The sequence below is a fragment of the Ambystoma mexicanum genome, chromosome 2p, assembly GCF_040938575.1.
Source record: "Ambystoma mexicanum isolate Mex_15411 chromosome 2p, UKY_AmexF1_1, whole genome shotgun sequence".
NCBI classification, from domain to species: domain Eukaryota; kingdom Metazoa; phylum Chordata; class Amphibia; order Caudata; family Ambystomatidae; genus Ambystoma; species Ambystoma mexicanum.
In genome coordinates, this window is record NC_090923.1 from 815,469,221 (window position 1) to 815,482,678 (window position 13,458).

At 45.4% G+C, this 13,458-nt stretch overlaps 1 protein-coding gene across 3 annotated transcripts in view; it reads left to right on the forward strand.

Annotated features, from left to right (window-relative positions):
* Positions 1 to 13,458, forward strand: part of SPTBN4 (spectrin beta, non-erythrocytic 4) — a 1,591,326-nt gene that overhangs the window by 697,364 nt on the left and 880,504 nt on the right. For all 3 annotated transcript variants that reach the window (XM_069644494.1, XM_069644495.1, XM_069644496.1), the window contains one exon: positions 11,447 to 11,597. In XM_069644494.1, coding sequence (XP_069500595.1) covers positions 11,447 to 11,597 — 151 coding nt within the window. The remainder of the gene's footprint in view (positions 1 to 11,446; positions 11,598 to 13,458) is intronic.

Sequence of the window (13,458 nt, forward strand, 5' to 3'; positions counted from 1 at the left end):
GCCTGACTCTGTAGCAATCGTTTGGCCAGGTCATCAGTTTGTTCCTTGGAGAGAATGAGTCCTCTTTTGAGGGCATTAGTCTCTTGGCGAGCTGAGTGTACCTCTGCCATTAATTCCCCCAACAGCTGGGCCAGCTGGTCTGTCTGAGAAGTCTCCATAGCGCCCGGGTGGGAAATTGTGGGTAGGCTTCGCGTTCTGTTACGCTCACCTGACTCCCACGGAGGCGCTGGCCAGGATCGTGCTGCTGTGACCTCTTCTAAGGTGTTGTGCGGGGCTCAGAAGATGGACTGGACCGGACTCCCAACTCCTGCTTCTCCGGCTTGCAAAAGTATCCTTCTGTAGGCGAGAATAAGGGATTAACTGTCTGCGGGGAATGCTACCAGCCTCCCCCTTTCCCCTCTCACCCTCCTCGAAACCCTTCTGTGCTTCCCGTGGCGTCTCACCTTAGGGTCTTGAAGGGTGAGCTCTCCTTCCTGCTTCTGATGCAGGGGCGCGTTGGTATCCAGTTACTTCACTGGATTCTTGGTTTATGAGAACCAAACTTGCTTGGCTTCCAGGTAAGTTCCTTGAAAGGTTCCCCTTTTGTCCTTGCATCAATATGCTAATGTCAATGTCTTTTTCCCCATAGGGGCCGGGGTACCGAATGCCGGGGAAAAGGCACCGACCCGAGATGCGAGGTGCAATCCCTGCAGAAATCAGGTAAGTCTTGATGAGCGTTTTTGGGTAATGTCTTTTCATTTGCTCATTGACGCTAATGTCTTTTTCCCCATAGGGGCCGGGGCCCGGAAACGCCTGGATGCGGCGCGGACCCGAAATGAAAAGGGAATGACCCAACAGGTAAGTCTTAACATGGAGGTTTAGGTTTCCTCATTCCCTTCTCTCTCTCACCTTTGCTCTTGTCTTTTTCTCCCTAGGCGTGGAAGCGTGGCTGCGAATCTGGGTGATCGCTGCTGAACATGGAGGCGCCCTGTGAAGGTGAGTGGAATGCGGCGCTGCGGCGGTCGATGCGATGTGCTTTTAAATTAAGTGTCTTCCTTTGCAGGATCGTCGGCGAGCTGACTCCGGAATGCGGATCTTGCAGGTAAAGTCTTTTCCTTCTCCTATTCTCTCTTTCTCTTCCTTTGTAGGTGATCAGGATGCTGGCAGGCGTGGCAGAAGTCCGAATGCAGGAGCAAACACGGTGAGCGTCCAGCTGCTAGATGCAGAACAACGCGAAGCATGTGCTGCTCTTCGGGTGTGGTTTAAATAGCCTGTAAAGTAGTTCCAGGTACGTATCCTTCCACTCAGATATGTATTCTCCTCAGACCACACCCGAGTGATAAAGTAGTCCAAAAGATAAAGTAGTCCCATTCAGTCCTCAAGAGGGCCTGGATGTAGCAGCACGGTCTGCTTCAGGTAAGTGCACATTAAAACACTTACACACATGTCTTGCTTTATGAGCCTGGCGCCTAAGGCGCCAGGACTGGGGTCCAGAATGAGCCTGGCGCCAAAGGCGCCAGGACTGCGTCCAAAAGGCCCCAACTTGGGCCTGCTGAGACGTCCTTGGGGAAAATGATGTCTGCCTCTGGGGTTGCTGGGCTGGGCCTGGCTCCTTGGAGGTAGGCATCATGACAATGGTGTATTTATATTTGCTTGTGCATCCATGTCGTCCTCCTAATCTGCAGGTTCCTTCCTCATGTCTTCACAAGGCCGTCTACTTTGCAGATGCAGTTAATGTTGTATGCAGTACACTGAGACATTTGCGTGGCAGCAACACTCTACAGTTGTAAGGGGTCGATGTGCTGGCGTATTCAGGTTGTAAGACTACCACTACTTGAACTTAGTACTGTCATGTTTTTGCATTTTTCCATGGTGTGTTGCAGCATTGTGTTGGTGGTAAGTATTTGGTAATGAATGCTGTTAGTTATACATTACTGGGAGCATATTGTGTGTGGGCAGTTTCCATTAGGGACAGTGTACTTTGTGACACTTGTGTCAGGTCTTGTGCATTGCTTTGTTTGCTTTCACATTGCATGACATGCCATGGTGTGTTTGGTGGTGGAGCTGGGGAGGGGTTGGATGACATGGCGCTGTTCTCATGTTGTATTTAGCGAGGGGGTAATGAATTTAGCAGCATAGATGTATGTCTTTTGATGACACAGCATTTGTGGTGTTTGGGTAGGTAGGGATGCACACAATGTAACACTTCCAGGTGACCAATCTCAGGATGGTATGGTTGTGACAGTTGAGTGTCACTTATGTCATCATCATTGATTGTCAGCTGGTATGTGCCAGGGCTGTGTGCACTCCACAGTGGTGTGATTTTATGTGAAGTAATTAGCCACCAGCTGCGTACGGACTGCCTCACCACGTGCCCTTTCCCCTCCCATGCGCAGCGGGTGTGCATGTGGTTGGGGATGTGGGGGCACCACCATGTCCACCGGCAGGCCCAGCGTGTTGCAACATTGTGCAGGACACATGCTGCCACTATGATCCTGCACACTACTGGGGGAGCATATAACAGCTGCCCACCAGAGCGGTCAAGGGAGCGAAAGCGTGACTTGAGCACTCCGAATGTGCGCTTCACTATGCCCTGGGTTGCAATATGGGCTGTGTTGTATCTTACCTCGGGTGGCGTGGTGGGGTTCCGAATTGGCGTCATCATGTGGGTGGTCAGAGGGTAGGCACTGTCCCCTGTGGAGGTGGTGATGGGTATCATTAGTGGGGTTGTGACATTACTCAGTATCTGACATGCATGCATGTGCAGTGGCATTTATACTCACCAAGCAGCCATGTCGCCATGCCGCCCAGCTTCTAGGTCCCGGTTTAGGGTTGACATTCTGTAAATGAAACTGTCGTGGGTGGACCCTGGGTAGTTGGCATATACTGAGGTGATGATTCCCTTGGCATCACATACTACCTGCACGTTGATGAAATGCCAGTGCTTGCGGTTTCTGTAGATGTGCTCAGATGCCCTAGGGGGACGTAGAGCCACATGGGTGCAATCAATGTCACCTAGCACTTGGGGAATTGTGCCACCCCATAGAAATCCTGGACGGCAGCCTGCCTTTCTGCAGGTGTTCTGGGCAGGTATATGTGCCTGTGGACTGATGGGCGTGCAGTCATGCTGGCCCACACCTGGTGTAGACAGCGTGACTGCGTGGCCTGTCACACCCCCCCCACTATAGCACTTGTCCGCTGAAATGATCGAGTGGCCAAGAAGTGCAGTACAGTGAGGACCTTCGCCAGGGGGCTGAGTGCTTGGGAGCACAGGGTGGGTGATGTGAGGTCATCCTCCCACTCACTCACCAGGTCGAGTATTATATGAGGTGGAAACCTGTACCTCCCATACACCTGGTCATCAGGCATCCCAAAAAGGCTGGTTCTGGGTGTAAAAATTCTGGGCCTGACTATCCTCTTCCTCCTCCTGCGGTATCCCACGACCACTGCTGCTAGGAACGGTATATTCATCTTGGCGTCTGAGCTTGTTTGTTGTTTGTGCACACTTTTATGCTGCACGGGTCCACTTACGCCTGCTTCCTGCTGGCGTACGTGTTTCCGGATTAGCGCGTCTTTTTTGGTGCACGCATTAGCCCCGTTCGATTCCATGAATACGTGTTGTAGACGTGCATGTGGGCGTTCCGCGCATTTGCCTCCTGTACTTCCCCCGTGATACCCACATTTTTACGTGTTGTTCCCCATTCCGCGTGTTACGCCCCCTGTTACGCCTACTTTTGTTGTGTGTGCTGCGCTATGTGCGCTTTCGCTGTGTGCTTAGCGCACGCTGTTTGGAGACGTGTGCACCAGCATGTGCCACGCAGAATTTTAGCGCACATCCAGGGATTTACACGTGCACGGACTTCCATGAATCGCTGTGCGCGGGTTTCCCTGCGATTTTCGCACTTGCACTGCGATTCGCACGCTTTTGCACGCTTGCGCCGCAAATTTCAGCGCACATTAATTCCATGAATCGGCCTCATAATGTTGAAGGGGTGTCAGAGTAATACAATTCATGTGCAGCATGATTTGAAGCAGACATGACATCATAAAATAAAGTGCATTGAAGTCAAATCAAGTTCTAAACGTACATGAAGAATATTATTGATCTAATAATATATACCAATAAATATTACAATTAATAATTGCATAACACATAAGTAGATTTTAAAAAAGTAATTTCTTTTGTAAGAGAAAGTGCCTAATCAAATAAATAGCTGTTTATATGTTTTTTTTAAAATGTATGTATTTTCTTAATGTATGCAACTTGAAGTATGCTGTTAAAGCGGTATCCCTGTCTTGGGCCTTTTCTGCAGTGAATTGTTTGTTATCATTGTTGAAATACACAGTTTGTTCACCTGGAAGATGAACTTGAAGTCTTATTGCTGTATACGTAAAGGAACAGTTCCCTACAGCGGTGATAACAGGCAAAGCGGGCAGAATGTCTTCGGACAAACATACATCTTCCCTTTTATCATATAATATATTTTAAAAAATTCTAGCACGCTCTCATGAATTGACACTGGCACTTAATGCTTACTTGGGCTTTAGTGATATGCCTTCCCTGAAATCGAGATACAGTGTCTGCGAGCAAATGACTTGTGAATCATGTGGGAGAAGGGATTCTCTGAAGTGTAGAGTGGTTTGTGTGTTCGCTGCCTTCAGGGACATCTGTGCTGTAGCAGGAGAGTTGGCATCAGGAAAGCATTGCAGACAGAGCAGAAGAGTGAAAGCAAAATTGAGGACAATGAATATATGCTTTTCCATTTAGGGTAGAAGAATTTAAGTACACCACTCTACGCATACAGGAAGGATAAATGACCTATTATAAATGACTTATCATAGTCTGTAGCACTATATAAAGTGCACTGATGGGTCCTGGCATTAGTTGATGTCTGGCACCAGGAGGAGTAAGCCTGCAGAAACATGTATGATGCCTGAGGACAGGATGCGCTTTTGGTGGAGAGGTGCTCAGATCATCGAGTAGCACATGGACCTGCGAGGTGCTGAGAATCGTGAGAAAAGATGTGAAGTTGAGAATCCTTAAAGGTGCTAAGAACCCAACATGGCACATGAACCTGTAGAGGTATGCAGTGTATGGGGAGCTGTTGAGACCCAGAGGCACTTGACTTCAAATGTTGCTGAAAACCCGCAAAGGGATATGAACCTGAAAATGTGTTCAGTCCTTTAAGAGGTCCTGAGAAACAAGAGTGGCACTTGACCCTAAGAGAACCTGAGATGCATTTATGCTGTGACAAAGTCTCCCTTCCTATTCCTACTGGTAGATGGTGGGGCAACCTAGGGGGGCCAAGTGTCACCACAAGGCAGGTAGTAGTGGGCCTGGAGATAGCATGGTGAGGATCCCATGGCTACCTGACCCTGAAGGCTGTGGAGTCTGGAGAAGACAGCGTGGGAAGTTTACAGAAGGAGCTGGAGTGCAGAAGGAGCAGGAGACAGGAGACCAGAGGAGAGACCTTAGGAGGCTGGGGGAAGAAGGGCCCAGCAGGCTGGGGCAAGGAGAAAATAGGAGGATGAAGGAGAGATTCAGTGTTTAGGGAGTGAAAGACACCAGGGACTGGGTAGAGAAAGACACAAGATGTAGGGCACAGAGAAAAATACAGGAGGCTAGGTAATAAGAGAATTCTAGGAGGATGGAGAATAAGAGAACTCTAGGAGGCTGGAGAAAAGAGAACTCTAGGAGGCTGGGGGCATAGATAGACCTTGTAGTACGCTGTGAGGAGAAAGTCCCATAGAGCTAACGAGCAAGAGAAGGAGATCCAAAAGGCTGGGCAAGTGAGAGAATGAGACCCAGGAGGCTGAGGAGAGACAAACACAGGTATCTCGTGAAAGAGAGAGACTCAGGAAACAGGGGAGAGGAATTGTGACCCAGGAGGCGAAGAAGAGGAGCACCCTGAGAGCTGGAGAGAGAAAGGTTAGGGAGGGGGAATTCCAGGTGGCTAGGGCAAGGAGAACCCAGGAACTTGGCAGAGAGAGATTGCAGAGTTACCTCTATTTGCAGAGGTGTTTTAGGAGAAGGTGGTGAGAGAAGTTAAGGAAAAGTGACTGTTAAAAGTTAAGGAGGGTTTGGTTAGAGAAACTAAGTAGGAGATGGTGGGAGGAACTGGAGAGGGCCGAAGAAGTAATAAATAGGTGCCTATGGGGAGGTGCTAAGTAATAGGTATTAATGAATAATTCATATTTAAATAATACATATGTTCAATAATAATTAATCAATAATTACTAGGTGTTCATAAATAGGTATGTGGAGGAGGTGCCTAAAGAGAAGGTGCTGAACAGTGAGGAGTTCATTAAAGAAAAGACTAATGAGAGTGTAAAGATCTGGTAGGGAATCCCCAGGAGTAGGACAAAAGTGGATCCAGAGGAAAGGAAGATCAGGGGGAAGAAAAAAAAGCAGGAGGCGAAGGAGGAGTCTAGGAGAAAAAGCAAGTGGAAACCTGGGGTGGGTGGAGAAACAAGCCTGACGTGAAGCATCTCAGAGGTACAGCAGAAGCACAAGGATAAATAAAGAGAGAAGGAAGGAACAAGAGCTTCTGGCAGGAACCTGATTGAGGGAGGTTGCAAGATACTTGGAGATAACAATCTGAAGATGTTAGGGCAGTCACCTGTCTACTTTAGGGTTGCCTCTTGTCTATCTCCTTTCTACCAAAGACTCCAGGCCTTAGTTTATGGTCAGCTCCAGTGTGGCACTGAAAGGTGTGAGATCTGAAAGGTGGACTCGCCACATATGCTCGCTGCACAAGTGAATTGCCAAGGATATTATTAGAGAGGAAATTATGCTATGGACTGATACCATGAGATTATGAGAGACATTTATGAGGATTTTCTTATGGTTAGCTACCTGGTAGGACGCGGACCAAGCCTTACAAGACTTCAAAGAGCTTTCGTTTTGGTCTTTTTTTCACCTTCTGGTGAGACACTTAGACCTACTTGAGCAAACTCCCATCCTGAGCACAATTTAGTTACTTTTTGTACACATTCTTGACCATAGGAGAATTGCTTTAGTTTGCCTTTATAATCCAAAAGAAGACCTGTGGGAAACATATTCTGTGCCTGGCCCATGTGTGATTCCTTTATGCTTTGTGGTATAACCTCAAGAGGTACTGAGAATATTGTGAGGTGCTATCAACCCAAAGAGTGGTATGTGAACTTGAGACTCCAACACATAAACCTAAAAGGGAATGAAAACCTGGGGAGGCGCTCAACCCTAAAAGGAGTTGTGAAGACAGTGAAGCTTTTCAACCAAGATGTGTGTTTGACCTACAACGTACTAAGAACCCAGAGGAAGAGCACTGGAATCTAAGAAGGTGTGACAAACACTTGAAACAAAATAAAGTGTCTGGATACTAAGACATCAGGAAAGTTTATAACTAGTGAAGATGTGTTGGGATTTTTGGACGCCACAAGATATGTATAAGTATAGATGAAATTAAATTATATTTTATTTATATCACGCTCGTACACAAGTGTTTCAGAGCGTGACCAGGCAAAAAGGGAGGGTATCAAGGGAGAACATAAAAAGAAAAACAGCAATCTTACTAGGCCCAGTGACATTTAAGAAAGCACAACTGCATGGAAAAGGGGAAAAAAGGGGGTGGGAAGTGCCTGGAAGGGGTGAGTGGAAAGTGCGGAGCAGAGGCAAGAAACACAATAAATATTCAATAAAATAAATAAATGAATAAGGGCGAAAACCCATGGTACTGCAGCCAGCAAGTGACAGGTGAAAGTTAGTCAGATAAGGTATATCTGATAAGTGCAGAAGAAAGGTGGGAGGGGGACTGTATGGTTACAGATACAGAATGCCTAGTGCAGGGGGTGGCCTGGAAGCAGTGCAGGAGGGTGGCATGGTGAGCAGGTACCTGGGCCCGAATGACAGAGGGTGGCCAGGTCCACGTTGCCAAGGGGAAAAGCGGATCAACAGGGGAAAATGGGGCCAAAGCCAGAGGCAAAGAGGAAGTTCTTAAGGTGCTTCCGGAACCGGAGATGGTTTTCCTCCAGTTTCAAGGTGGATGTTCCAAAGGGAGGCAGCAGCCGAAGACAGAGATCTGCGCCCAGCTCGTTTCTTTGCAAAACGACTGACCCTGAGAGAGTTAGAAGTAGAGGAGTGAAGGGCTTGAGAGAAGAGGTATTTACAGAGGGATAGATGAAGGTATTTTGGACCCAGGCCCCAGAAAGCCTTGTGGACAATGCAGATAAAGTTAAAGGGATAATTTGAGGGAGGAGAAAACAAGTGTGCAAGTGTAATTAAAATAAAACGAATTCAGAAAGAGTTATTGTTGAAGATGCGAGAAGAAGGAAATCACTGAAGCTCTATGTTGGAAACTGTGGGACAAAGCGAAAGTCAATGAAATGGCTGAGAAGTAAAAACCAAATAATTCAGAAAGAAGAAGACAATCACACGTTAGATGAATTTAAAGCATGGATAGAGGAGAATTTCTTGGATGAAATTCCCTAAAAATAGACTAAAAACAAGAAAGGCTGTGACATGGATCTGGAGAAGAGAAGGCAACTAATACAGAGACTGAGAATTATAAGAAAAAATAAAAGATAACAGCATACAACTAAAATAAAGGTGTAAAAACATAACATTATTTGTTTAGCGTTTGTTCATTCTTCAGCTCTCATATGTGATATCACATTCCACTTATCGAGCCTTTTACAAAAATGCACTCAAAGCCGAAATTGCAGCTTGCGGGAGGCACCTTTTACAGGAAACTTACTACTATTTGTCGTAAAATCCTACACTCTCTGCCCATCCTGTACTTATGGTTAAAATTGTCTACCTTTGTCACAGGTTCACAATCTGCTACTAATGAACCGTAACAATCTTTAGCAGCACAGCTTTCTCAGCAACTGGTGTTATTTTGTGAAACAGCAAACCACCAGAAATCCATAGCCTGACTCAAGGTAGAAGTATCCTGAAACTCAACTATTGAAAACAGTTTTTCCTTGTTAATCTCTTCTGACTTTCACGCAGGCCTATTGTTGTGTGTGGCCTGTGAGAAACCTCAAGGTGTCTCCCTAGCTAGTCCCCGGGGATCTTTCATCCAGGTGGGCAGGACACAGCCATCGCTATTGGATCTAGTTCCTGGGGGTGGACCAGTGAGGGAAGATCACCTAAATGGGGAGTCCTTGGGGAGTGGGACACCGATGTGCGAGATGCGGTAACCCCTTTTTTTCAACACCTTTTCCCCATCCTACCACGCAGGATATTCCAAAACACTGCCCCCCCTTTTCCACACGAACACTTTTGCATAATACGAAAGACAATGGACTAACACCAGAGCCGTTTACCTAACGTGTCCCAATACCAGGGTCAGGCAAATTCAGGCAATTGAACAGAATCACACATACCTGATGGACCTTTGTCTTCCCCACAGGGATAAAAGGTGGAGCACAAGAGCACAGGACGAGCAAGGCAAACTGTACAATGTAAGATCTAACTCAACACAGCAGTTCAAGAGGAGAAGAAAGACGGCGCAGACCGTGAGGGAGACAAGGAGAGAGACGACCTTGCCCTTTCTGACCAAGGCCCATAGGACCTCTGCCGAGGGAATGATAAGTCTGCAAACAATAGCCAGCGTGTATTGCACAAGATGTCAATGGTACACGAGACCCTACTCCGCTGATTGCCAAGTCGAGGAGAGACGCTTGTCTCTATGGTACCTACCTTGACTCCGAGGCAAAAGAAAGCCAAGCATTTCATCACAGCCGGTGAGTCAAGGGGAACATCGATAAGAAACCGAACTATGTTGAATGAAAAGTAGCTGAAGGCTAAGTTGAACTTTGAAAAGCCAAAGTATACTATCAATAAAGGAGGGGGAAAACCAGATTCAGAGTAGTCCTGCACCACATGGGTGCTCAAGCAGGAAATTCTGTGTGATTAGCCAACGGTAAAGACTACCGTAACCCAAAGGTCTTGAGAAGAGGTGAAGAACTGTCAAAGTGATCATACAGGGATCTCATAAAATCCTCTGTACTGTCGAAAGTCTTTGACCAACAGAGAACTGTGAAAACTAAGGGAAGCAAATCCTCCATGTTAAAAAATAGCACATTAACTATGTTTCGTGGAAATTAGCAAGAGTGAAGCCGGAAGAGGGATGCTAATGAAAAGGGGCAGAGTCTAAAAGTCACATGAGGAATTCTTGGTAAAGTCCACAAGAGTGAACACGGCAGAGGGAAGCCGACAACCAGGGCAAAGGCCGAAAGCCTGTTTTAAAAGACATTAAGATTTGTGAAAGCATGAACATTGCTAGACAAGGAGAACGGAAGTGTCCCCCTTGTCTTCTGGGGTCAGAGCCTGGCCAAGGGAGATCCAGGGGTTAAAGGTTACCACTCAAAGGTCTCTGAGAAAGGAACTGTCTTGTTAATTTGTTAAATACATTTAAGGGGTCAGTGCCTAAAAGAGGGGGACCCAGGGGTGGAGGGATCACCCAGTGTTTACAGAACAGAAGTTTTGTGTTTGTTTGTTGAGAGCATTTGGCCTCGATGGCAAGAGACATTTTCATTATAAAGAGACTTAACCATTGAAGAACCTGATAGCTGATACGGAACTGTTAGCTCGTGCTTGGAAGGCTCGAGTGTGTGCTGTGCTCCAAAGTCCCACCTTGTCCAGTGCTAAACACGTGGGGAATATAGACCTCGAGGCGATCACATCCTGACCTATTATATGTGAACACTTTCTTCCTTATTTTGAATACCCTATCCCACACTCTTTCTGTAATTAATTGTAAGGAATTGGCAACAGGTTTTTCTTAGTATAGTCCTTTTTACTTTGACAAGACGCCACAAGGACTGTCTTATTTTTCATTTGATGGTCAACGCTTGCTTCCAGCTTAGATTTACGTTTCGGTTAGGCTCTTATCCACCCTGCACTTACAGTTTAATAAACACCCTTGAACTGTGATCACTTGTGTCTGTCTTCACTATTGTCACCATGAGTTCCTTACAGGCCGCACTTCATGCACTCAGCAGCTCCTTTAAGTTACTGTTATGTGTTACACAGTTTATAGTTATGAATTGTAATGTCACTGCGGGGACCATATGTTAGGCCACCTCAGGCTTCTATATTCACCCATGGAATATCTAAGAGATATTGATAGAATTATCCATGCCATAACTGACATGTATGTATAGGTGTGTAGAAAGGTGTCTGCATTCTACGGAAGTATCTTCCACATACGTATAGTATGGCTTCTGTGCAGCATCTTCTCATGTGTTGTTGTGTCTATTTTATGGTGTTTTTGTTTCAGGTTGTGGTCATTAGATATGGCTGCGATTACTAGCATCTATAGGAGTCAAGGAATTTGTGAAATTGAACACTGACATACATAGACATGCATAGAAATGCTCACAGTGAAAGGAGCTGCTTGGATTTTGCAAATGTGATGATAGAGGATCAGGATATGTTTTGTTGATCAAATGTGTTTCTTGTATTCATTGCTCCTCGTAGGCGCTAGTGGTATCCAAGGAGTACGGCAAGCATCTCCCGGAGGTGGAGGACCTGCTCCAGAAACACTGCTTGCTGGAAGCAGATATCTCTGCCCAGACAGAAAGGGTCCGCAGCCTCAATGAGTCAGCTCTCAAGTTCACTGAAAATGAGGGTAAATTCAACTGCATTTCTTTGTTTATTACCCACTCATCCTGGTGCTTTTCTATAGGACTAGCCCTTCCCGGTTTGACCTGAAGCAATGAGTGCCTTTTCCAGTGCAGGGCTAGAATATGTACATTATTTAAAGATTCCCATGTTTAGATAGGTCACCTACAATCAAGGTTAGGTCACATCCCTCCTAGCCCTTTGATTATATCTTGTGATAAACTCTTTCTGGTTTTTTTAATATCATATGCTGCTTATTGGTTTTAGCAATACAAGAAGATCATTACATTCCAGCTGGAATAAAATACAAGTGACCATTACAGAATGGTGGTCTGATTGCATATCAGATCCATGTACTTCCCGGAACATTCACACAACATCCTTGACTGCAGCTATCATCAACTATGTGTCTATTGTCATTAACAACATTAACATTAACAACATTATCTAACAATGTAAATCCCAACAATTTATATCACACTGAAACAGTTCCAGATGAAGAAGCAGGATAAAAAACAAGAGAAGACTAGACTAACAAAACAGTAAAAGGGATGACAGAATTGCTAGCTGCTAGGCAGCAGAATCCCACCACAACATCCCATGCATATTTCACGTGGATAGTCCAAATTTCTAGATCTTTCACTCTGTCTTCAGACATTTCAAACACATCCTCATATTTTGCTAACCACAGCATAATTTCCACCCACTCTTGTACACTCTGCTTCTCATGGTACTTCCACACCCTCAATACATGCTTTTTGGCCACCAAAAAGTCTCTTGACACTTGGCACTTGAGACTCTGCTTTCAACATTAGAGTCAATTCGACTCTGCCTAACGTTTCCCTTTTTCTGCCTTTCTTGAGCTTCCAAACCTAGCTGTTATTCAATGCCTACTACCTTTTGAGCTTAACAGTGTGTGACATCTCTTTTTTATAATTAACTCCACGTTTTGTTGTTAATCTAATCAGAGAGTTTTTCCTTCTCCATCTACTATTATTTTCCGCAGCGTCTTTGTCCTTCCTATTTTATTCAATCGCAATGTTTTAGTTTGACAGATTTGATTTTTTCGTTGATGCATTCTTTCAATGACACCATTCGTTTATTATTTTCTTATTTTTCTGAGATCATTTAACTCAGCACTTTTTACACTTTTCTTTGTGTGTATAAAGAACATGGTGGCTACGTACAGACATAACACATGTATTTACTGACTGCTTCCACACCACAAGTGGTTCAAAGGTGACTGGTATTCTGTTACTGAAACCTAAATCTCTCAGGACTATTCCCCCAATACTAAGCCCATCACTATACAAATGTAACCTTATCTCACACTAATCCATCGCTTTAAGATGTAGGCAGTTCACATCCATGCTATAGTTAAAGTGAGTGATGTTATAAACCAGTGTGAGTAAAGTTCATATTTATACTGTAATGGACTTTGTAGTGGAGAATTAGTTCATTTGGACTGATGTTCGTAGATAGAACATTGTACCACATTTGGAGTGTGTGAGTGTACCTTTATGTTGGCATTCACAAGACTTTACATTTTGTTACCTCTGGACTGTGCCTTTGTTCCTCAACATTGCTATTCCAAATGTGTCTAGATTACAAATTCGTATAGGCCGCAAGAATAACCCTTTTAAACGTTTTTTTTCCCATCGATTTCCTTGTTTTTTAATGTGGCCCAAAGACCTTCATTGGTGGTAAAGTGGCCACGGGGCTTGGCACAGGCGATTGGGTACATCGGTTCCTTGGTGAAGCCATGTTGTAGGGCTGCAGACCATCGCCAGAGCAAATTGGCCAATGACCATGGTTGCTGGACATGACCAGTGGCGTTCTGATGGCTTGACAAGGCCTGTCCCTGGGCA